General features: G+C 46.6%; 1 protein-coding gene and 1 pseudogene across 3 annotated transcripts in view; one reads left to right on the forward strand and one right to left on the reverse strand.

Annotated features, from left to right (window-relative positions):
* Positions 1-5,931, reverse strand: part of EIF2AK1 (eukaryotic translation initiation factor 2 alpha kinase 1) — a 30,246-nt gene extending 24,315 nt beyond the window's left edge. For 2 of the 3 annotated variants that reach the window (XM_075565063.1, XM_075527525.1), the window contains exon 1: positions 5,716-5,930. In XM_075565063.1, the coding sequence (XP_075421178.1) occupies positions 5,716-5,833 (118 nt within the window). In that variant the 5' untranslated portion in view covers positions 5,834-5,930. Of the gene's footprint in view, positions 1-5,715 lie in introns of all 3 variants that reach the window. The other variant, XM_075527524.1, reaches the window with a different exon arrangement.
* Positions 1,285-1,906, forward strand: LOC142423332 (large ribosomal subunit protein mL62 pseudogene; annotated as a pseudogene).
* Positions 5,932-25,139: the final 19,208 nt, after the last annotated feature.

Consider the following 25,139-nt stretch of genomic DNA (forward strand, 5'->3'; position numbering starts at 1 on the left):
CAAACGTAGGAGAAAAAAATCTAAACTCACTGCCATAGACTCAATTCGAGCTCACAGTGACTCCACAGGACAGAGCAGAATGGGTGGTGTGAATTTCCAAGGCTATAAATCTTTACAAGAGCAGACAGCCTTGTCTTTCTCCCACAGAGCGGCTGCTGGGTTTGAAGTGCTGACCTTTTATGTGTCCAGATGCCCAAGCCATTACTATTTTTAATGGTGGGGGGTGGGGAAGAGACTCAGATCTAATTCCCAACAATTAGAACAAAATAGTTGATTGTGCAGAATGGTTGCAATCCGCAAATGAGCCTTTTAAAAGCTCGTTTATCACAGTGGAAATATTAAAATATAAATTTTAAAAACCAAAAAGACAAAGAAAAAAACTGTTTTTATCCTACTACTGGGATCACATGGGAGGATGGAAAGGTGAGGCGTTCTGTGCCCACGAAGGTCTGCAGTCTATGAAACCCACAGGGGCGCTTCTACTCCTTCCCATGGGACCGTCATAAGTTGGCACGGACTCCAGGAGTCCAGTTCTATTTATGTGCTTGCTTTTGAATTACTAGAATCATTTCAAAGTATGTTATTTTAGAGCTGTATAAACATCCATGGCCAAAATGTCAGAAACAAAGCAAAACTGCCTCCTCTCCTTGAAATGACACATCTACATACTTTTATTTTTTAAGAATAAAATTACAATGTACAAGAGGGCTTCCAAAGTTCCTGAAAACTTTTCATTCCATTTTCCACAAACCTTTAAAACGCCCTTGCACATGCAGTTTTGCAGTCTGCCTGTCTAACACAGTAGACAGATGAGCCATGAGCTGTCCCTTTTACAGCTGGCACCTGGGACAGAGCCCTGGTGGTGCTGTCGGGAAGTGTTGGACGCTAACCGCAGGGCGGCAGTTCAAACCCATCGGCAGGCCCGTGGGGAGAGAGAGGAGGCCGTCTGCTCTCTCGCAGATTTACAGCCTTGGAAACCCTACCTGGGGCCGCTGTGTGTCAGAAGAAACTCCACCGTGCTAGGTTTGGTTTGGGCGCCTGGGAGAGTCGGAGGCAAGCACAGAACACTGAACTTCAAAAGCACATTCACTACAGGGACTCACAGGGAGGTCCTTCCCACTTTTTCTTGCACATTAAAATCTCATGAGTGATCTCCCTAAGTCTTTATTCTAGTTTGATAAAACCTAGACGTCTTTGAGTATTTATGCTACCTTCCTTTGACAAACAGTTTTTAAAAGCAAAATCTTGAGGAGTGGGCCGCCGGAAGTGGCCCGGACCCCAAGCATGGCAGCCGCCCGCAGCTTTCGCTGGGCCCGCGTGGGCCCGGCCGGATCCTGGCTGCTCACGCCGCCGGAGCGCTGTCTGCGCCAGGTTCTGCACAAGCAGGCGGACGGCGCCAAGTTCCGGAGCATTTACAGCCTGGACAAGCTCTACCCCAAGTCCGCGGGGCCGGACACCTCTTGGAAGGTCCCGGATGACGCAAAACAAGCCAACAGTGACATTCCTATAGATCGCTTGACCATCTCTTACTGCCAGAGTCGTGGCCCTGGGGGGCAGAACGTGAATAAAGTGAATTCCAAGGCTGAAGTCAGTTTCCACTTGGCAATAGTCGACTGGATTGCAGAGCCCGAGCGCAGAAGCTCGTCCTCACGCATAAAAACAAGATCAACAGGGCAGGGGAGCTGATCCTCACCTCCGAATGTAGCCGCTATCAATACCGGAACCTGGCCAATTGCCTACAGAAAATCCGAGACATGATCACTGAGGCCAGTCAGAGCCCAAAGAGCCCTCAAAAGAAGATGTGGAACTGCGGAGGCGCAGGTTAGAAAACGCAAATCGGGAAAGACTTCGACTCAAGGGAATGACTTCTACCATCAAGACGAGCCGCCAGGTAGAGATGGACTGAAGTCGTGCCCTGGCGCCAGCACAGTCACATTGCCTTGAACGAAGAGGCCTTTGGCACCATAAAGAGATGCGGCTCCCTCTCCTGTTCATCCTCACCTGCAATGCCGGAGCTGCCCAGGGACCGTCATCTGGACCCGGCTGTGAAGATCTCTAAGCAATCACCATGCTGTCAACCCTTCACTGCCCCTTAATGGACTTGCTATAATAAAATGTAAACTTCAAAAACAAAATCTTAATCACATAAATTGTCTCTAATCACTGGCTTAAGAGATCATTCCAACTCACAGCGACCCTAGAGAACGGAGCAGAGCTACCCCTGTAGTTTTCTGAAGCTGTAGATCTTAACCAGAGCAGAGAACCTCAGCCTTCTCCCATGAAACACCTGGTATAGTTGATTTGGCAGTTAGCAGCCCAATATGTAACTCACTTCACCACTGAAACCCCAAACCAAAAACACTGCCATCAGTCAATTCTAACTCATAGAAACCCGATAGGACAAGGTAGAACCGCCCCTGTGGATTTCTGAAACTGTACTTCCTTATGGGAGTAGAAAATTTCATCTTTCTCCAGAGAAACAGTAAATGAGCCATGAGTCATCACTTTGCCCTCTGGTACCTAGGACAGAGCCTAGGTAGATTTAGTAGCCTAAAGCTTAACCATCTTTGTTGTTGTTGATAGGTGCTGTCCAATCCGTTCTGACTCAGGGACTCTACGTGTAGTGTCCCAGGCCATTCTCACAACTGTTACATTGTTGCAGCAATCCGATACACCAAAATCTCCTTCCAGGTACACCAAAATGTGGACCACAATCAAACAGTAATCCCGGGCTGATGAGATTTGGGTTTTCATCCTTTTCTGAATCTTCCACATAACCTATAACATGAAACTGAGGGGACAACCACAAAAACAAAACCCACTGTCAGAGGTGGTGGGATTGTGGGTAGGACGGTTCTTGACTTCTCTCTTATGGCCTTTCCCAGTTTCCACAATCAGAAAAGTGTTCTAGTTAATAAAGAAGAACAACAAAGAAGAGTCGGTCGATAGAATCAAGAAGAACTCTCATTCCAAACTCACTGCTACTGAGTCCATTTGGACTCATAGGGACCCTACAGGGAAGGACAGACCTGCCCCAGTGGGTTTCCAAGTCTGTTTATGGGGCCGCTGGTAGTTTTGAACTGCTGACCTTGTGATTAGCAGCCCAATGTACCACCAGGGTTCCGCTTCAAACGAAAGTTGTCATTAAAAAAAGTAAAAAGACAACTTTACCAGGATGAATCTTTATGGAAATCATCGATAATCCTTACCAGAAGGGAAAAGACAGATGAGAAACTTTAGGGGCCACAAAACTAGAAGGAAATGGAGGCAGAAACTGAGAGCTTCCGAGTTCTGGGCAAGGGAAAATGGGCTGAAAGAAAAAGCGAGATCAAGTTCCCCTGTAGGAGGGAAAGAAGAGAGATGCGGACCCCACGCACAGCAGCAGTCTAGACTTCTGCCACGTCCTTGGGGACTGGACAAACCAGAATTGGATCACCTTACTCCATCTTCTCAGGACAGAACGATCCACAGGGTCCATTATTAAGTGACAAGGGAGATAGGTGTAGCGGTTAAAAAAGAAAGTACAAAAGTGATGCCACATAAAGAGGAAAAAATGTAATGAGTTTGTTGGTTTTTTAATTTTCAAACTAAGGTTTTCTTATATACTAAATATAGCATAATCCCATAGAAATAACAAATGATGGATAATAAGATACTAAACATACAGATTTAATCATAGGTATAACGCAATTCCCTAAAAAGATGGGAACGTACTGTAATAATTCCCTAAAAAGATGAGAACGTACTGTAATAATCCAAAGTTAATTACAAAACTCTTAACAATCAAGTGAAAAATAAATGAACAAACAACTAAGAATAATGTTCCTTTGTGTAGCTCCATTTTTATTCTAAATAGATAGATGTAATCATAATATATACTGCACTCCTTGTTATGTTAACAGTTCCTAAGAAAAAGTAAAATGAGATTTATCTGACGCTTTTAGAGTGTCCTGTTGGGGTAGTGGGTGATGCGTGGGGCAGCTCTCCAAGGTCAGCAGCTAGCACCCACCAGAAACTCAGAGGAGAAAGACATGGCAGTCCGCTCCTATAGACTGACAGTGTCGGACATCCCCGGGAGCAGTGCTACTCTGCCCTACAGGGTCACTAAAGAGTGGGAAACAACTTGAAGGCAGATGGTCTGGTTTTTGAAGAGCCTGCAGCGTGCGCCGGACAATGTCTGGATAGACACACTGCTGGCCCTGCTCCCAATGCTGGGGTCCCACAGTCACCCTGCTCAAAGGCTCCTGCTACGTCCGGGTAAATGAATCCCTGTGAAAGGCTGGTCACCACCTTTTAGACCCCATTTTGAATTTTTTGGCTCAACCATTAACTGATAAGTGTACCTTCCACATGAAATCTGAGAAGTCATTCAACTATTTTGTTTTGTTTGTTTTGACATCTATTTTAAAGTGCAACAGAATGCTTCTTAGCTCTAACTTGTCACATTAAAATATAAATTTTTTTTTCTAGCTGGGCATTTGGGAACTCTTTAAAAGAAAAGGTCATGAGTAAACACAGTCTTATCAGTAACCCGGGAAAAGAAACTTGAAGCGAGTTTATCCAAGATCGCTCCCTGCAAGCATTATCTTGAGTTTGCAGAAAGCCTTATCTCGATGTTACAGAGCAGCAGACAGAGTTGAGTGTTTAAAACTGGGACGTGTCCTATGACATAACATTCTGTGTGACGCTAGTGAGCTGTTATCACTTTCTCACTGCCCTCCAGTTGATCCACACGCCAAGAGACTCTGGACATCCTAGTATTGGGGGGGAAAGGGGTGTGTCCATTAGAAAAAATATTACAATTTTTCTTGGCAACAACAGCCTGCTTACAATTACCACCAGCCTGGTTGTGCCCAGATGACACAGCTGGGGAAAGTGCTCCCCTGCCAACATCAAGGGTGGAATTGGACCCACCAGCTGTTTTTCATGACAAAGACAAGGCTGTCTGCTCCCATAAAGATTTATGACCTGGGAAACCCCATGGAGCAGTCCTACTTCTGTCCTATGAGTTGACATCACCTCAACGGCAGTGGGTCGCAGGTCTGGTCACCATGTGCCCGTAGGGGTTACCATCAATGAAAAGCATTTCAACTGGGTCGGCACATTTTACCAATTGCCAAGGCAAGTAAACCATCTAACAATGAATCGCAGGAGGCTCACCCAGCACAGGCCATTGTATTTGCACGGAAACACTGTTACTCCAAACCCGCTGCAATCAAGGCTTTCAATACCTCTCCCGTTGTATTAAATAACCGGGTTTACTACCGCCTAGTACCCCAAACCCATAAGAAAATCCTTGTAAATCAACAGAAGCAAAGAGAATGGGGGCTGTGCAGCCATATGGTCAGTGACGCAAAAGATCTGGCGAGCTACAAGAAAACTCAAAACTCCGAGCTGCAAGTGGTCAGCGCTGCGGTCTCCAGGACCCCGTTCTAACCGTGACCGAAGCTCACGCTATCGACTGACAAGACCACCGAACTCCGGGGCTGGACAGTGGCCACGGGCAGGGCCCAGGTCCGTCGGGCGCCCGGGGTGGCGACAAGAAGGCTGGACCCAGACAAGTAAACAGAGTAGCAGCGGCGGCGGTTACCACAAATGTCCCGTTTTCCAAGCTGTCCTGCGCCCCCCTCCCCACCGGCGCTGCGCCCCCGGGGTGCCGGCCCAAACCCGGATCCATCCCAGACCGCCCAGCACCAGAAACGCAGCTCAGCTCACCGTCGTACTTGGGGTCCGGGCTTTCGTCGGGGAAATCGATGGCAGGCGGTGCAGGTAAAGCCGCCGCCGCGTTGTCCTCCTCTCCGCGCTCCGACGACCCCGACCTGTCGCTCCGCATCGCGGGAGCCCGACCGGCCCGCAGGCTGGCCCTCAGCCGGCGGAGACAGCGCGCAAGTGATTACCCCGGATCAGGAAGTGACCCCTCACGCGGCGGAACCAGCCCCAGTACCACCGAGGGGGCGTGGCTTCTCTCGCTCCGCCCCGTGGGCGGGTCACGCACTCCGATAGGCTGGTCCTCCGGAGGGGGCGGTCTAGGAATTCTGGGCGGGGACTAGGCTGCTGAGAACCCTGGGCCCGCTGCACCCCAGCTGTCACTGCTGGAGACATTGTAGCGGCTACAATGTAGCCTAATAAGGGCCCGTGCCCTGAATCAGTGCAGACAAATTCACCAACTCCAACGTACAGAGAAAGGTGTTAGAGTTTTCTCAGAAGGTCACATCTATGGGGTGTCGGATCGTAGCGCAAGGGGGAGTCACATGCTTTTCTGAATGCTTTACATGAAAACGAATGGCATAGTGGGCACACCTCTGGCTGCTAGCCACAAGGTTAGCAATTCAAGTAGAAACCAGCAGTCACTCCGCAGGAGAGACTCCCGTAAAGTCTCTGCTTTGAGTAAGAATGGAGTACACATAGACTCATGGCAGCGAGCGTAAACAACGCTTGATGCGTGTTATTACATTACTCAGGAGACCTGGTGACAAGGTTGTCTTGGCCCCGGGCTGCTAGCTGCAAGATCATGGGGTGGAACTCAGCAACTGTTTCTCCCAAGACGGGAAGAACTATCTCCTCCTACAATCTCGGAAACCTAAAGAAGCAATTCTGCTCTGTCCTACCAATGGGTCGCCCTAAGTTGGAATCGCCTAAATGGCAATGGATTTGGACTTATTATTAACTCAAATCACAAGATAACCACAGATGTAAGTATGGACCATAACAATCAGATAAAACAATAGTAGCTTTTATGATGCATGAACGATTGATTTTCAATATCTCAGTGACCCTCTGGGCAGAATTGTCCAGACACTGAAGCCCACAATCTATGTGTTTGACAATACAGAAAATGCTAACGCTGGGAAGCATGCCGTGAGTTACTCTAACCTCAGAGTGTAAGTCAGCTTAGTGCCGGATGGAAGCGCTAGAAAAGTTTACAACCTGAGAACACAGAGCAATCAGTGCTCACATTGCAATCTTACCCACCCAGTGCAAGAATCGAATGTCCCCAGAGACATATCCAAATGTTTCTTTTCTGCAGATCCAACAAAAATACCACTCGACTAAAATGAGAAATGGCGGCTATCCTCTGTTCCTAACGAACGTTCTGCTGGTCTGGGGACTGAACTTGCAACTGGAATGCTTTCAAACCGGACACAGCCTTTTCCAGGTGGTCTCCGTAGCCACACTGGGTCAACTTTGGGTTTCTCGGTGTGTTTATTTTTAGCATTACTGTTTGGGTGAAAGCTGACGGGGCACATATAGGTTTCCCTGGCAACAACTCAGACACATCTCTTTCATGACATTCCTTGCAATGACCGCAATATAACAACACTCTTCCCACTTCCTCCTTGACTCCCTGTTTCCAATCGCCCACCTTTCTAGCTCCTTCCTGCCTCCTGAACTTTGCCATTGGGCAAATGCTGCTCTCCTGGTTTCCTGTGACTGACTATTCTGAGGAGTGGGTTCCTCCCAGGTGTTCTAAGCCTGCTGTTTGACTGGATGGAGATCTCCTCAAGTGGTTCAATTCCAGGTTTGAACAGTATCTAGGGGTCGTTCCAGAAGAATAAAGTTCTAAGAACTAATGGACCACGCATTGAAATGTCTCAGAAACCATGCCGAGCTGGAAGAATTCCCCAGTGTATGCCAAGAAATCTGGAAGACAGCTACTTGGCCAGCCAACTGGAAGAGATGTATATTTGTGTCTATTCCAAAAAAGGTGACCCAGCAGAATTTCAGATATTATCAAATAATCTCTTTTTCAAACAAAACAAAAACTAGCCTCATTCCATCATTTGATTCTGACTCATAGTGGCCCTATAGTACAGAGATGAGCTACCCCGCGGGGGTCTTCTAACGCTGTAGATCATTATGGAAGCGGACAGTTTCTTCTTTCTCCTGAGAACAGCTGGAGAGTTCAAACTGCTGACCTTGCTGTTAGCAGCTCCATAACCCACTACACCACCAGAGCTCCCGTTAATTTCACAGGCAAGTAAAATTTTACTGGCGATCGTTAAAAAATATTGCAGCAGTACACCACTGGGGAGCTGTCAGAATATCACACTAGGTTCAGAAGAGGACGTGGCAGGAGGACTATCATTGCGAACTTCAGATGGGTCCTGGCTGAAAGCAGAGAACACCAGGAGGATGTGTATCTATGCCCTGCTGACTATGCAAAGGTGTTAGACCGTGTGAGTCATAACAAGCCCCTGGTATCATCAGAAAGAATGGAACCTGTACATAGACCAGTGACCCCAAATACAGGGCCCGGTGTTCTGGAGTCATGAAGCCCAATCAATAATCACCCCAAGTGGAACAGAGAAGGAGAAAAGCTGACTACTAGACAGATAAGCTAAAGGAGCATCCAACAGCAGTAAAGACTGTTACATGGGTGTTCAGCTCATTTCCAAGTAACATTTATTTTATTTTAAAATAGTTTTGTTGCCATATATTTCACATGTCATACAATCTAATCGGTCACATTAAGATTTATGCAATCATCACAATTTCAGAACATTTCCTCCGCATAACTCGTTGTTGTTGGCTCCAGGTAACATTTAGGCCCCCTTTCTAAAGCCAGTGACGTACTATGTGCAGGCGAGCTGTCGTGTGTACAGTATGTGTCAGAGCACAAGGAAATCATCAGACACGGTGAATCTACACAAAAGAACCTTCAGCATCTGACGTCTCCTTTCCACATGGCTACCTCTTATCAAAGCTGCACAACAAACCAGGAAAACTGGAAGATCAAGCCAACCACAAACCGGAGCCAAGTAGGTAGCATTCCAGACTTGACTGAACCCCAGGGACACAGCTAAAGCATGCCTTTGAAGAACAGTGGCAAGGTATGTAAAAGGCTTCGCAGACTTAAGCATAGCTGGCTCCCAAACCCAAATGCCCATGGCCATGCTCACAGCACCCCCGTGAGACATCAGCCCCTTGCCCATAGGTCTTAAGTCACTCACATCACTGCAGGTCACTGTATTTACCTCATTAAACTACTAGAAGCAAAACATACAGAAATAAATATAGTAAATATAAGCATATGCAAAAAGTGGCTAGGAGAATGATCAGGAAAGCAATGACAACGAAGGCTTTTGACCAGGATCAGTTGGGGAGAGCCACAAGGAGTCCATTTAAAAAGAAAAAAGGAGCGGGACATCATGTTTGGTCAGAGGGTCATCGAAAAAGAGGAAGATTCTCAATGAGGCAGATCGACACAGTGGCTGCAACCACGGGCTTGACATAATAACCATTGTGAGGACAGCCAAGTGCCAGGCAGTGTTTTTTCTGTTGTACCCTGGGTTGCTGGGGTCAGAGCCAACCCTCCGTACCTATTAACAAAAGGGGGCCTCATCTCCTCGAAGGGGTTCCATCAGTCTGTATGCGACCAGTGAGACCAGACTTCTTTTTGTTTGTTTTGTAATCCTGCATTGTTCTACATTTTTCTTCCTCTTTGCCCAGGACTTTCTGTCAGGTAGATTGGTGGCGGCAGCTGGGCACCATCTAGTTCTTCTGGTCTCATGCTAGTGGTTCCTGTGGCCCGTTAGTCCTTTGGATTAATTGTTTCTGCAAGTCTTTGATTGTCTTCACTCCTCTTTTTTCCGGTGGGAAAGAGACCAATGATTGTATCTTAGATGGCCCTCCACAAGCTATTAGGGCTGCAGTCAGTACTCATAAAGGCAGATGTAAACCATTGGCACACCTCTCTGCACCCTCGCCTTATGGACTGTGTTATATGCCAGTTGAGCTGGGGTCAGAAGCCCTCAAGCAACACTGAATGGACTTTGGTTTGAAGCCTTTGCCCTCTGGTGGTGTCCCCGATGACCCGGCCAACAAAACCAAACTTTATGGGGGCAGAGAGACAGCAGCGGGTATAAGATATGAAAATAATAATAAGTTATCATTTATCAAGGGGTCATGAAGGTGGGAGGGGGGATGGGAAGGAAAACAAAGGAGCTTATACCAAGGGCTCACATAGAAAGTAAATGTTTATAAAATAATGATGGCATGAAGAACACAGCTTTCCCCCGGATCCTGGATGCTTCCTCCCCACAACTACCATGATCCGAATTCTACCTTGCAGGGCTGGATAGGACAGAGGCTGTACACTGGTGCATATGAGGGTTGGAGGTACAGGGAATCCAGGGTGGATGATACCTTCAGGACCAAGGGTGTGAGGGACGATGCTGGGAGAGTGGAGGGTGAGTGGGTTGGAAAGGGGGAACTGATTACAAGGATCCACATGTGACTTCTTCCCTGGGAGAGGGACAGCAGAGAAGGGGGGAAGGGAGACTCCGGATAGGGCAAGATATGACAAAACAACGATGTATAAATTACCAAGGGCATATGAGGGAGGGGGAAATGGGGAGGGAGGAGGGGATAAAAAAGAGGACCTGATGCAAGGGGCTTAAGTGGAGAGCAAATGCCTTGAGAATGATTGGGGCAGGGAATGTATGGATGTGCTTTATACAATTGATGTATGTATATGTATGGATTGTGGTAAGAGTTGTATGAGTCCCTAATAAAATGTAAAAGAAGAAAAGAGAAAAAAATGATTAGGGCAAAGACTGTACAGATGTGCTTTATACAATTGATGTATGTATATATATGAACTGTGAAAAGAATTGTATGAGCCCCAATAAATTGTTAAAATTAAAAAAAAATAATGATGGCAACATATGTACAAATATGATTGATACAATTGATATATGGATTGTAAGAGTTGTAAGAGCCCTCCACAAAATGATCTTAAAACAAAACACTTTGACTGGTCAAAGAGCAGATAATAAAAAGCAAACTCACTGTCAACGAGCCAATGCTGGCTCATAGTGACTCCCTGTGGATTTCCAAGACTATAACGGTTTACAGGAGTAGAAAGCCTAGTCTTTCTCCTGAGGAGCTCTCCTCGTGGTTTTGAACTGCCAACCAGGCAGGTAACAGCCCAACTCATAACCCACTCTGCCACCAGGGCTCCACAAGATCAGATAATAGGAATGAAATAAAGGCCTTTCAGATTCTGAGAAGTGCAATGGACAAAAGTGGTATTATTCAAGAATTTCATTTGAATCTGCTTGTTTTTAGGAGCCCTGAAGAACATTGTGCTTACATGGTGGGCTGCTAACCAGAAGGTCAGCAGTTCAAAAACACCAGAGAAAACCTCCAGAGAAAGACGAGACTTTCTGTTCCCATAGTTCGTCTTGGAAACCCACGAGAGCAGTTCTACCCTGTCCTATAGGATCGTTGTGAGTCAGAATGGACTCGATGGCACTCAGTGAGTGAGTGGTGTATTTTTTCAAACTTATTGTAAACTTTACAATGTAGACTACAGCTTTACATTCAACTATTCATACACATTCCATTCAAGTCATCCACTGTAATCACCTCACTGTACCATCGCTAACCTGTTTCCTGTTTCTACTTCTACAGAGGGTCTCACCACGAGTCTCTGTCAGAATAGCCAGCCTGATCTCTTTTATGACTGTGGGTTTAGTCACATATTTTCTCTCTCTCTCTCTCTCGCTCGCTTAATGTTTTGTTGTGAATTGGGTGAAGGTGTACAGAGCAGATGTTTTCCACTCAATAATTCACACACATTGTCTCATCTCATTGATGGCAATCCCCATAATGAAACATCACTTATCTCACTTCCCCTGTTTCCTGTTTCTATTCCTCCTTCTTTCCTCACCCCCTGAACCTTATTCATGGATAAATGCTGCCCTGTTGAGCTCAAATGGTCCATTAGTCTCAGGTGTTCTTACACAACCGTCATAGCTCCTGTTACAGTTGGGGCTGTAAGTTGACTTTGACTTACAGCAACCCTACATACAACTGCGAACCTTCCACCTTATCAAGCCTAATGTCCTCTCACGACAACATGCCCAAAGCACCTGAGACTTGGGACAATGTGTCCAAAGTGTCTTGTCGTCCTTGATTCCAAGAATTCTGCAGTTCTTCCTCCAAGAGCTCTGGTTGCTCTTCCAACAGCCCGTGGTACTTTGACTACTCGCTATCGATTCAGCTCATCTCCCTTACTGTCCAGCTCTCACAGACATGAGGCTACCCACTCCGGCGCACCTCGGTCCTCCAGGTGACAGCTCTGCTCTGGGACACTTTAAACAGCTCTCGTGCAGATTGGCTCAGTGACAGGGGGTTTGATTTCCTGACTGCTGCTTCCCTGAGTATGGACTGTAGATCCAAGTCAAACAAAATCACTGACTTCGGCCTTGTGTCCTTTCTTTATGATGCTCACGGGCTCCGTTGTGAGGATTTCCTCTTTGTTTGTGTTGAGGTGTCATCCATGCCGAAGGCTGTTGCATCTGACCTTCCTCGGCAGTGCTTCAGTCCTCTTCCCTTTCAGCAACAAGGCTGTGTCATCTGCAGAGGGCAAGTTGTTGGGCTTTGTTTGTTTTATCATTTTATTGGGAGCTCTTACAGTTCTTATCACAATCCATCCATCCATGGTGTCAAGCACATTTGTGAATACATTGCAATCATCATTTGTAAAACATTTTCTTTCTACTTGAGCCCTTGGTATCAGCTCATTCCCCCCACCCCACCCCCATCTGGGGCAGGTTGTTCATGAGCCTTCCTCCGATCCTGGTGCCTGGCTCTTCATACTGTCAACTGCTAGAATTATTTGATCCGCAGACAGATTGATTATGTACAGTGAAAGAATATATCCCTGATGAGCATTGTTCATGAGTTGAAAATATGCAGTATACCTTTGCTCTGTTTCAATAACTGCCCCTCAATCTATAGTTTCCACATGAATTAACCCCAAACCTCACACTGCTGTTGAGTTTTTTGCTGTTTTTTTACATTTTATTAGGGGCTCATACAACTCTTAATCACAATCCATACATATACATACATCAATTGTATAAAGCACATCTGTACATTCTTTGCCCTAATCATTTTCAAAGCATTTGCTCTCCACTTAAGCCCTTTGCATCAGGTCCTCTTTTTTCCCCCTCCCTCCCCGCTCCCCCCTCTCTCATGAACCCTTGATAATTTATAGATTATTATTTTGTCATATCTTTCCCTATCCGGAGTCTCCCTTCCCTCACTTCTCTGCCGTCCATCTCCCAGGGAGGAGGTCACATGTGGATCCTTGTAATCAGTTCCCCCTTTCCAACCTACTCACCCTCCACTCTCCCAGCATCGCCCCACTGCTGTTGAGTTGATTCTGACTCATAACCACTCTATGGGACAGAGTAGAACTGCCCCTTAGGATTTCTGAGACTGTAAATCTTTACCAGAGCAGATAGCCTCAGCTTCCTCCTGTGGAGCAGCTGGTGGGTTCAAACCACAGACCCTGTGGTTATCAGACCAAAGCCTAACTCCCAGGGTTCCACCAGGGCTCCTTTAACAGGACACAAAGTGTTCTGGACTTCCCACTATTTTCAATGTTACATGTATATTTGTTACCATCCCCACAGCCGAATGCCTTTGTAGAATCAATGAAACACAAGTAAACATCCACATATCTCTATGGTTCCACACATGTTATTATAGTCCTTAAAAACACATACTTGTCTGATGCCTAGTAAACGATACAGACTCTTTGGGATTCCTTCTTCTCTGGTTTGTACAGTATCTTTAATACCTTTATTGCAAATAGAGCTCCAGGTGCCTCATAGATATCTGGTAATTATCAGCGGGCATGAACCTTTAAGAGAGGGTGCTCTGTGCTGGTTGTGAGCTTTCATAGGCATGTGAAAGTTGAACATTGAATAAGGAAGACCAGATAATTGATGCATTTGAACTATGGTGCTGGAAAAGAATGTTAGAAATACCAGGGACTGCTAAAAACACAAACCAATTTCCCATGGAAGAGGTACAGCCAAAATGGGCCTGAGAAGCAACAGTGGTGAGACTTCTTCTCCGGTACTTGGAACATGTTTTCAGGAGGAATCAGGCCCTGTGGAGGGCCAGCAAAAAGAGAAAGACCCATGACAAGAAGACTGACCCAGCGGCTGCAACCAGGGCTCAAACATAAGAACAATGGTCAGGATGCCACTGGACCAGGCAGTGTTTGTTCTGTTGTACACAGGATCACTGAGTCAGATCGGACTTGACAGCAGTTAACAGCGCTCAGGGTGGTCTCTAGGGAGCTCCACTTTCGGTCTTCACATTCGTGTCTGGTTCTTTCTCGTGGGTGTGCACTAGAGTGGGTCTATGTACCATTACTCCCATCTAGTCAATCCTCACTCCTACCAACCCTTTGGACAGAGTAGTCTCTGTGGGTTTCTGAGGATGTAAATCTTCTTTTTAAAGTAGATTAGTTTAAAATCCTTTTATTGGGAGCTCTTACAGATACTGTAACATTTCATAATTCAATCACATCAAGCAATAATGTACAGTTGCTGCCACAATCACTTTCAAAACATTTTTTTTCTTCTTGAACTCCTTGATATCAGCTCCTCTTTATCCCCATCCTCCCCTACAGGAACCTCCTTTATCCTCCCCATCCCATAATAGTTTTTTGTGTGCATATCCTACGCATCCAACATATCCATCACATACAATTCTATTGTCTGATCCCCTCAAGTGGGGTTGTACAGTCATCAATGCTCTCAGCCCCTCTCCCCGTTCCCCTCCCTCTCTTTTGAGGCTGTACATCTTTATGGGGGCAGAAAGCCTTGTCTTTCTCCTACTGAGCAGCTAGTGGGTTCAAACTTCTGGTTTTATAGTTAATAACCTGCTACTGGGCTCTTAACCACTGGGTCAGCAGTTCAAACCCACCAGTGGCTCCTAGGGAGAAAGACGAGGCTGTCCTCGTAAAGGTTTAAAGCCTCAGAAACCCACAGGGGCAGCTCCACTCTGCCCTAGAGTCACTGTCAGTCAGAATGAAATCGATGGCAGTGAGTTTGGCTTGTGTACCATTAGCATCTGGAAAGGTGATGGATTGTGATGTCCAAGATTAGATTATGAAAGATAGTGTAGTTGCCATCTTGGGTGGCCTGTCATTGTAGGGGAAGCAGCCCTAAGAGGGAGAGGAACTGATGCATGTGCGTAAGTTTGGAAGATGATTCTCCACCCTTGAAAGGACTACAATTCTAGCCAACAGCTTCACTGCAACCACAGAAAGAGCCGGAACCAAGCCACTGTGCTTCTGGAATCCAGGCCCTCAGAAACTATAGGCGAATGAAATGTTTGAGCAAAGTTGATATATAAGCGAAACTACATTTAAAGGATAGAGTTGCGGGGCAGAATGGCTGAAGAGAAGGCCTTGCGGGAATTCTGAACTGGCTACCTAGCAACAATTTGTGACAAGAGAATTAGAACCTTCAGTTGATGAGGTCTTGCCAACCAAGTGACTGGAAGTCCCAGATACAGAGGAATTTAACAGGTAAGCGCACGTACTTTCCTCTTTACTTGCCCAAATATATGGAATAGTTGAGGAATCCTCAAACCCAAATTGACTATTGATGTTCCATACATCCAACAGTCTATTCCAAAAATGGAAATGTCTAGTTGTTATGTCAGCAAGAACCATGATGGGGAAGAAGAGCACTACAAGTTTGGCTGCTATTGCAAGGTCAATAGTTTGAGCCCACCAGTTCCATGGGAGAAAGATGTGGCTTTCTACTCCTGTAAAGATTTACAACCTCAAACACATACACACGGGCGCCCAAGACAGTTCTACTCTGTCTTATGAGGTCTTTATGAGTCCAAATTGACTCAATGGTAGTTGTTCGATTTTGGTGTTTTGAGTCATTATGTCTAGTCCAAACTGGATCATGATTGACATATGGCAAAGGGCTATTACCAATTAAAGTGGATATTTCCCCTTACTATCCCTGCCATGAGGCTTTCAACTGCAGTGTCAAAACCTCAAAGCAATATGTCAAGGAGATGGTGCTATAGATCTGCCTTGGCTTTTTACACCTAATGTTTACGTAGGGTCACAAACCTGTCAGGTAGACTTTTACCAATGCTTAATAATAATGAAAACTTGCTAAAAAACCAAGCCAAACTCAAGGCTATCAAGTCGATTTTGATGCCCAGCAACAGAGTAGAACTGCCCCTTTGGGTTTTGGAGGGGCAGTTCTTGTCTTTCTTCCTTGGAGCAAAAATCAGTCGGTGTCAAGTGCTAGCCCTGTGGTTAGCAGCCCCACCTGTCATACACCATGCTACCAGAACTCCCAGGAATTTTTGGACCATGATCATACTTCATATTCAGGGTTTTATAAAACTGTGTTATAGTGATTACTATAGAACATATAATATATCTTTTTTCTGGCCATAGCAAAATAAAGGCACCTTTATGAATGAGGGCAGAGTTCTATTCTACTCTACCTACCGTGAAGCCCTAACTAATCCTTCCCCCTGTGCACCTTTGTCAGGTAAGTGTGCTACTCCTGTTCCTTTTTTAACTAATTTACATAGATCAGTATTACCAAAGTAAAACAACACTGCTTTGAGGGCGTTTCTCTGATGCATTATTTGTTCTGTAATTTGCCTTCCCCCCCCCCAAAAAAAAACCAAAACAAACATGCCCTGGGGACCTTTCTGTATTTGAATAGGACCCATACCTTTATTATGATTCCTAGTGACCCTCACATTCATTGCCCTCATCATTCTCAAAACATTTGCTCTCCACTTAAGGCCCTGATATCAGCTCAATTCCCCCCTCCCTCTCCGCTCCCCCCTCCCTCATGAACCCTTGATAATTCATAGATTGTTATTTTGTCATATCTTGCCCTGTCCTATGTCTCCCTTCACCCACTTTTCTGTTGTCCATCCCCCAGGGAGGAGGTTATACGTAGATCCTTGTAATCGGTTCCCCGACTGTAAATCTTTACAGAAACGGACTGCCACATCTTTCCCTGTAGAGGTCCCAACCACTGAGCCACCGTGGCTCCCTTTGTATGACCGGCAGAACTCCCCAAACCGGACAGTCTACACTAAGTTCTCCAACTAAGTTTCCAATTATGTTGACACATACAATGTGGACAAACAATGTGGAAAATAACATCTGCAGTCAGTTGGTTTGCAAGCCCCCCTACCCCCGACTCCTGGTGGCTGCATTTACTTCACCTGTGTATGCCCTGATGGCATATCTGGAATGGAGATTCTAGAGGACCCAATGTACAGGTTTGCACTGAAGAGTAAACTGACGCTGGGATGGTAAAACTCTCAGTAGCGGTCACTGATCATCTTGATTGGCCAGCATCGATCCTTCAAGCTCGAGCCTAGACACTGAATCCTAGCTGCCAATCATTCTCTTTCAGATCAGAGTGCCTCTGAGCCCTCCGAGCGACCTCGCTCCTATGCCCTCTTCTCCTGCGTTCAGGTGAGATAAGACTCACGTCTTCGGTACGGTTCGGTGAGGTGAGTGGGGCGCACGCGCCTCTCCACCCACAAGTTGTGCCCTCTACTTGGGGCCAGCTCCCAGGCCCCCCCCCCCCCGCCATTAGGACCGGAGCCCTCGGGGGGAAGGCAGTGGCAAGCGACGCAGGCACAGCCACCGCCCATCTCTCTCTGCTTCACTGTCCTGGGGACAGCGCTGCCCCCTACATCCCGAGAAGTAAACGAGTTCCCACTGCTTGCTCAGCGCCCATGCAGCAAATACCTCCACAGGGCGCCAACGGAAGCGGAAATGGCCTCCCTCGGGCCAGAAGTCCCGCCCCGAAGGGAAGGCGCACGCGCCGCAGTGGTCTGGTTCTCCAGCCACGAAGTACCTTAGCCATCTCGCTCCTGGGCGCTGATCTTGAGCAAGCCTGAAGGCCTGGCGACTCATTATACGCCTCATTTCTCTTTTTAATCCTTTTCTCCACCCCCTGAAATCAGCCGTGTCATCATTTAGTCTCTTGAGATTGGTTTCCATCCGCCCGTGCGTGCTCACTCACACACACACACACACACACACACACACACACACACACACACACACACACACCCCTCTGTATGATTGGTGCTTGTGTTTTTATTGTCCTATGGCTACTTGCTGTTGCCCCTCCCTCTTAGGACTCCACCATAGGACACGTGTTTTCTCCTTCACCACCACCCCATTATTTCATGATACACTTGTTTAGGGATGTAGGGGGTTAGGATCCAAGGGCAAAGATTTGGGGATCTCCAGCAAGGTAGGGTTTATGTTGGTGCATCACATACTGAAGCGGCTGAAATGGGATACATATCGGTACCCCCAAAGTTCCCAACTCATGTAAGGTGTCTGTGAGCTGATGACTAAAAACCACATAGAAAAAGTGCTTGGGTCAAGGTTCCACTTGCTCATCAGCTGACATTTTCAACTGTGCCCCGCGGAGACTCGCTTGCACCTGCCAGACACTACACTACCCCTTTCTCAGCGGAGACCCTCTGAACCCATGGAGGGGTCTCACATTTCATCTTCCTGTTTTGTCTAGTCCCAGGGAATTGCCATCCTAAAGACAGAGCTGCTCGGCTGATCTCGCATCCTCCTGACACTCTCTAGTCTACTGTTATGGCTGCAGGGCCAATCTGATCCAGTTCAGGAGTGTGTGCTCCGAAGACACCCTCACAATTGTCGTGCTTGAGCCTATTGTTGCAGCCACAGTGCTCATTTGTCTTGCTGAAGGTCTTCCTCTCTTTCGCTGACCCTTTATTCACCAAGTACAGTGTCCTCCAGGGATTGGTCCCTCTTGAACAACATGTCCAAAGTATGTGAGACTCATCACTGTAAATAGCTACAGGAGCAAATAGCGTCAACTTTCTCCAGAAGAATAGCTGGTAGACTGGAACCGCCTATCCTGTGGTTAGTGATCCAAAGCTCACCATGAACTTTCTTCATGGGTAAATGCTGCCCTTTTGAACTTAAATGGGCCATTATTCTATGGTTTTCTTACCCAACCAATGTTATCACTCCTTTAGGATGATGTTGTTAGGTGCTGCCGAGTTGATTCTAACTCACAGCAGCCCCTATACCCAACAGGCTGAAACGCTGCCCGGTCCTGCGCCATCTTCACAATCATTCGTATGGTTCAGCCCATGGCTGCAGCCATTATGTCAATTCATCTCATCAAGAATCTTCTTTTTCGCTGCCCCGATGCTTTGCCAAGCATGATGTCCTTCTCCAAGGACTTGTCTCTCCTGATATCCAAAGCGTGTAAGACAGAGTCTCACCATCCTCGCTCTAAGGAACATTCTGTGTGTACTTCTTCCAAGACATTTGCGTTTGTCCTTTTGGCAGATCGCAGTACTTTCCAGATTCTTCGTCAGCACTGTAATTCAAGTGCATCCCTTCTCCTTTGGGCTTCCTCACTCAGTGCCCAAATTCCATCCATATGAGGCAACTTATAAGACCATGGCTTGGGCAGCAGATTTACCCAGTGCAATGTGTTGTTTGATTTTGACTGCTGCTTCCCCGGGCACTGGTTGTGGGTGTAAGCCAGAGGAGATCCTGGGCAACTTCAATGATGCGATCTTTTGGTCCAGTTGTGAGGATTCAGGTTTTCTTTATACTGAATTATAATCCATATCGAAGGCTGCATCCTGTGATCCTCATCAGCAAGTGCTTCAAATTCTCAGTTTTCCGAAATCAAGGTGATGTCATCTGCATATCACAGAACGTTAATAAGTCTCCCTCCAATCCTTGTGTTGAATTCTTTTTCATATAATCCAGCTTATCTGATTCATTGCTCAACATACAAATTGAATAAGTATGGTGAGAGGATTCAACCCTGATGTACATCTTTCTTGATTTTATGCCATGCAATATTCCCTTGTTCTGTTTGTACAACTACCTCTTGACCCGGCGAGCTCTGGTGATGTAGTGGTGATGCATTGGGCTGCGAACTACAAGGGCAGCAGTTCAAAACCACCAGCTGTTCTTCAGGAGAAAGACGAGGTTTTCTACTTCTGCAAAGGGTTACAATCTCCAACACCCACAGGGACAGTTCTCTCCTGTCCTGTAGGTTGGTCTGAGTCGGGACGATAGCAGTGGCTTGACAGGCACCGTCTGGATGAAATGGAGTTGAGAACGATGGGATTTCTATGAACAAAAGGGAAGCATTGGCGGCGAGAGAGGAAAGAAGCAAGCATGCCAAGGTGTTCACGGAGCAGAGGTTGCACAGAGGAAGGTGAAATCATCGTTGAGCATGTTTACTGAACCATAAGAAACCTACAGAGAAAGACAATATCTTAGATTTAAAACAATTTTTATCTATTCAGAAACAATCATAGAATGCCTATTATTAGCTACAATGATTAAATGTGCTTCTTATTTTTAGGGTAGTGCATGAAAGAAGATAATCGCATCGTCAGTAGGAAAACCAAGTAGTTTTTCAAAGAAGGACTGATTGCAGGCACATATTTAAGACCCACCCACCAAGCAATGACCTTGGATCATTTGTTAGGGCTAAAGGAACAATTGCTGAACGGGGAGTTGTGACTCAATATCGAAGAGGCGCCAGGTGTCTTCAAATTAGGTTGTAATCTGATTGAAATCTACTCTAAAGGGTGTCTTTCTGGAACAAAGTATTGTACATTACACAGAGATGAAATAAGCACCAAACCTGTGGCCGTGGAGCGAATTCGAACCCACAGCTACTCTCAAAGACAGAGCAGAGCTGCTCCATGGGGCTTCCTGGCTGCAATCTTTATGGAAGCAGACCGCCACATCGTGCTCCCATGGATCAACTGATGAGTCCCAACCGCCAGCCCCTGATTGGCAGCTGAGCACTTTAACCACTGAGCCTCCAGCAATCCTGGGTGAATCTATCATAATACCTTGTCATTAAAGTTATAATTGGAATATCATGAACCCTCATAAGGCTCCTTCTCAAATCTGGCAAAATGTTCTCATTATTCTCTGGACAATAAACAATTCGTGAAAATATGTCATGAGGGCACCTCTGGATACTCTTATTTTGTCATCCTTCCTCCCACCACTTCACTCTCCCACTCATTCAGCAAGTTCCCACTGAGAGCTCACGGAGCAGGAGAGGAGAGGCATGGCACAGAGGGAAGAAGCTGCGTGGGAGACGTGCCCGGGGTCAGTGTACCAATGAAGCGTCCAGGATGTCCATAAGGTGGGGGTAAGCCACTTGGACAATAGCCAGTAACAGATGCATCCAATGGGCCCTGACTCACCACGCATGTGAGTGTCAGAGTAGAATTTTGCTCCATAAGGTTTTCTTTTCTTGTCTTTTTTTATAAATCATTTTATTGGGGGCCCTTACAGCTCTTATAACAATCCATGCATCAAGTGTATCAAGCACATTTAAACATAGTTTGCCATCATTTTCAAAACATTTTCTTTCTACTTGACCCCTTTGGTATCAGCTCATGTTTTCCCCTCTGGACCTCATGAACCCTTGGTACATGATAAATTATTATTTTCTTTTTGTTTTGATAAATTATTATTTTCATGTATAAGGTTTACAATGGCTTATTTTTTTAAAATAGTAGACCTTCTTGACTTCTAAGAGGTCTCAGGATAGATTCAAACTCCAACCTTTTAGGTCAGCTGAGCTCTGTCACCATTGGCCCCCCACAGGGACCTCCCACAATGACAATGTTGCTGTTGGATTCCATGGAGTTGACCCCACGCCAGCCCTTAGTAATTTTTGCACAATGGACTAAATGTACTAAAGGCTTTGGGACTGGGCTGGGGACCCAGAGTGCTTTGCAGGTGCAGCTCTGGAGCCCGGAGTGTAGGGTGTGGGGAAGAGAGGAGAAGACCTGAGTCCCTACACCAAGTCCTGTTCTAGAGCCCTCAAGAGCAGTCACAGGGCATCGGGGAAGTGTCATGGCAGGAGAGTGTCACAGGTGGAAGCCACAGAGTGCAGGTTTCAAGGAGGTGTGGTTGGAGGAGACTAGGAGAAAAGGAAGGATGGACTTTAAATCATTTTATTGAGCGCTCTTATAGCTCTTATAACAATCATGCATCCATTGTATCAAACATATTTGCACATATGGTGCCATCATCATTTTCAAAACATTTCCTTTCTGCTTGAGCCCTAGGTATTAGCTCTGTTTTATTCCCTCCCTCCCCCATCCTACCACCCTCATGGACACCTGATAAATTATAAAATATTATTTTCATATCTTACACCGTCCACTGTCTCCCTTCACCCACATTTCTGTTGCTGTCCCCCTGGGGGGGGCAGCTTATAAGTCAATCATTGTAGTCAGTTTCCCCTTTCTCCCCCTGCTCCCACCTTCCCCCTACCCTCATGGTAGCACTACTACCATTACTGTTCCTGAGGGGGTCATCTGCCCTGGATTCCATGTGTCGAGAGTTCTTACCTGTACCAGGGTACATGTTCTGGTCTAGCCAGATTTGTAAGGTAGAACTGGGGCCATGATAGTGGGTGTTTGTGTGTGTGTGGGGAGGCATTAAAGAACTAGAGGAATGTTGTGTGTCCCTTGGGGCATGCTGCACCCTGGCTGACTTTCTTTCCTTATGACTTTTGGTGAGGGAATGTCCAGTGGTCTACAGATGGGCTTTGGGTCTCCAATCCAACCCCCATCATTTGCATAGATATATTTGTTTGTTTGGGGTCTTCTGATGAAATCTGGACTCTTTTGGGTCACACATGGTTACATAATCTTTTCAGAACCTCAAAATAGAAAGCTTGATTAGTAGTCTGACCTGGAGGAATGAACTCCCAATGCACGATCCCCCTCACATAAAAAAACAACAACTGAGCATCAGGTTTTTTGGGGGGGTGGTACGCCTCCTAGACCCAATGGCAGTGAATTTTACTCTCATCACCTGGCATCCCCGTGTGGAACAATTGCTGACACCTCAGCAACTAGACCCAAAATTTGAAGGTTAAGCCCACCTGGAAGCAGCTCAGAAACCAGGCAAAAGGCCCCAGCCTTGAAAACGTGATGGCAACTAATGCCAACCCTTGTTATCAGTCTCGATGTTGGAACATCCGATATGGATGAGAAAACAGTACCAAGTTATAGCCCCTTCCCGGGAGATGTGGAAACAATGAAACAAATGTTGCAACAAGCAAGGCACTGTGACCGGTGCTCTCTGAGGAATTCTTTAAAGGCACCAATTGTGATGTTTCTTGTATTTCCCACCTACCAGACCACCAGCCCTGCCCATTCATTCCAACTCATAGAGAACCAATGTAGAGTTTTCGGGACTGTCGATCTTTACAGGAGCATGGGGTGGAGTTAATGAGTGGTTTGAACTGTTAAACTCAGAATTGATGGCCTGGAATGCACACACACCCCTACCTAATTCGTAATTTTTTTTAAAGCGTCAAAAATATTTACAGGAGCAAACAGCCTCATCTTTCATCCACAGACTGGCTGGCAGTCAAACTGCTGACTCTGTAATTGGCAGGCCGATACATAACACGCTACACTTACCAGGTGCTGTGGTAGTTGCATAATTGTGCCAATTTGAGACTAGTAAGACTGAAGGGGTGGAGTTTAGCCTGTCAATCAGGTTGCTCGTTGGTGGTCTCATTTGGGAGCACCAGAGATAAATAGCTCGCTGGAGGCAGGACAGACACACTCTCTGCTTTGTATTCCCGATGGCAAGATGCAGGGAGCTATGCTAGAGCCCTGTTGGAGCTCTAGCTGGAGGAGCCACATGGAGACCCACGCCAGCGCTGAGATGCTTCCACCGCCACGGGATCCACAAGACTTCCCACCCACTGGCTTGTGAGATCATCCTGCATTTGGCATCACTGCATGTGTTTTGTGAGTCTGAAGAGGAATATATGGATTGGTGTCAGACATATGAGCTAATATTGAACTTATGGACTTGATCTGGACTGGGCTGGGATGTTTTCTCCAGGTACGAGTGCTCTTTCATATAAAGTTCTCTCTTACACACATATGAGTGTCTATGAATGTCTCTAGTCCACCCAGAATAACATAGATGCCTTATTTCCCATGGACAATCCCACTTATATATAATGTACAAACAAAATGGTGACATAAAAAAATAAGAGTGACGTCAGTAATAATGCCCAAGTAGAGGCTTCCAGGGGAAGGTTTTCTCTAGAAACTCTTAAACCTCTGGCAAAAAGGGGCCAGAATCATTTTGAGAACACCTCTGAAAGAGGAGACGGACTGGCCCAGTGGAGCAAAGACTGTGAGGGTGACGTGACACCAGGCAGTGTTCCATTCTGTTGCTCTGGGTCTCTCTGAGGCTGAGCCTACTCGGTGGTCCCTAGGAACAGCACTGAAAGATGGTCCAGCATGTCCAGCCACCAGCCCAATGCTTCATCTAGCGCTTATGGACACAGGGTGGGAGAACTCTCCCCGACTAACAACTAGAATCTTTTAAACCATCTCTGGGTAGCTTCCACCTATTTCTATTGGACAAAAACAAACCACAAGCAACTTGAGAAAACCCAACTTCACTGCCCTGGAGTTGATTCCGATTCAGAGCAGCTCTATTGGACAGAGTGGAACTGCCCCCTTTGAGTTTCCAAGGCTTTCAAGCTCTATGGACATGACTGCCTCATCTTTCTCCCAGGGACTGGCTGGTGAATTCGAACCACTCACCTTGTAGTTCATAGCTGAATGCATTGCTTACCCACCCCCCACCTGAGAAAAACCCTCCCTGCCAGCCAGTCCATTCTGACTCCTGATTACTTTCTAGGACAGTGTGGGGCTGCCTCAGTGGGCGCCCAAGACTGTAACTCTATACAGGCATGGAAAGCCATGTCTCTCTCCCCCAAGAGTACCTGGTGGCTTCAAACTGCATATCTTTTGGATCGCAGTCCAATGAGTCACCACTCTGCACCAGGGCTCCCCCAACCCTTGCCCACTGGACTCCTGCTAAAACCCAAGGGGGTCGAGCAGAACCGCGCTCCATCAACTGTCCCCAGCTGCTGCTTTAGTAGCCGGCCAGACCTTCCTTCTTTCCCGTCTCTGGTGAGCCACCGAACTCTTCAGCGACTTACAAGGTTACCTTTCCCCTCAGGGACTCTGGCCTCATGTGACTGGACCACAACTTCAACATTCCCATGTTCTAACGAGCACCAGGGAGTTAGGGCTCCAACATCTCGTTTATTGAGGGTTGGGAGGGGGTCCTTCAGTCCTTTCTCTGACTCCTGAGTTAACGCATCAGCAGAAAATGCAAACAGCGCCTGCCTCCCGCGGTCAGTCCGAGAACGAAGTGAGCGACCTCAGGGCACTGTCGAGGTGGTGTCGGGCACGCTCAACCCGAAAACACCAAACCCACT

Source organism: Tenrec ecaudatus, chromosome 12 (assembly GCF_050624435.1).
Source record: "Tenrec ecaudatus isolate mTenEca1 chromosome 12, mTenEca1.hap1, whole genome shotgun sequence".
Taxonomy (NCBI): domain Eukaryota; kingdom Metazoa; phylum Chordata; class Mammalia; order Afrosoricida; family Tenrecidae; genus Tenrec; species Tenrec ecaudatus.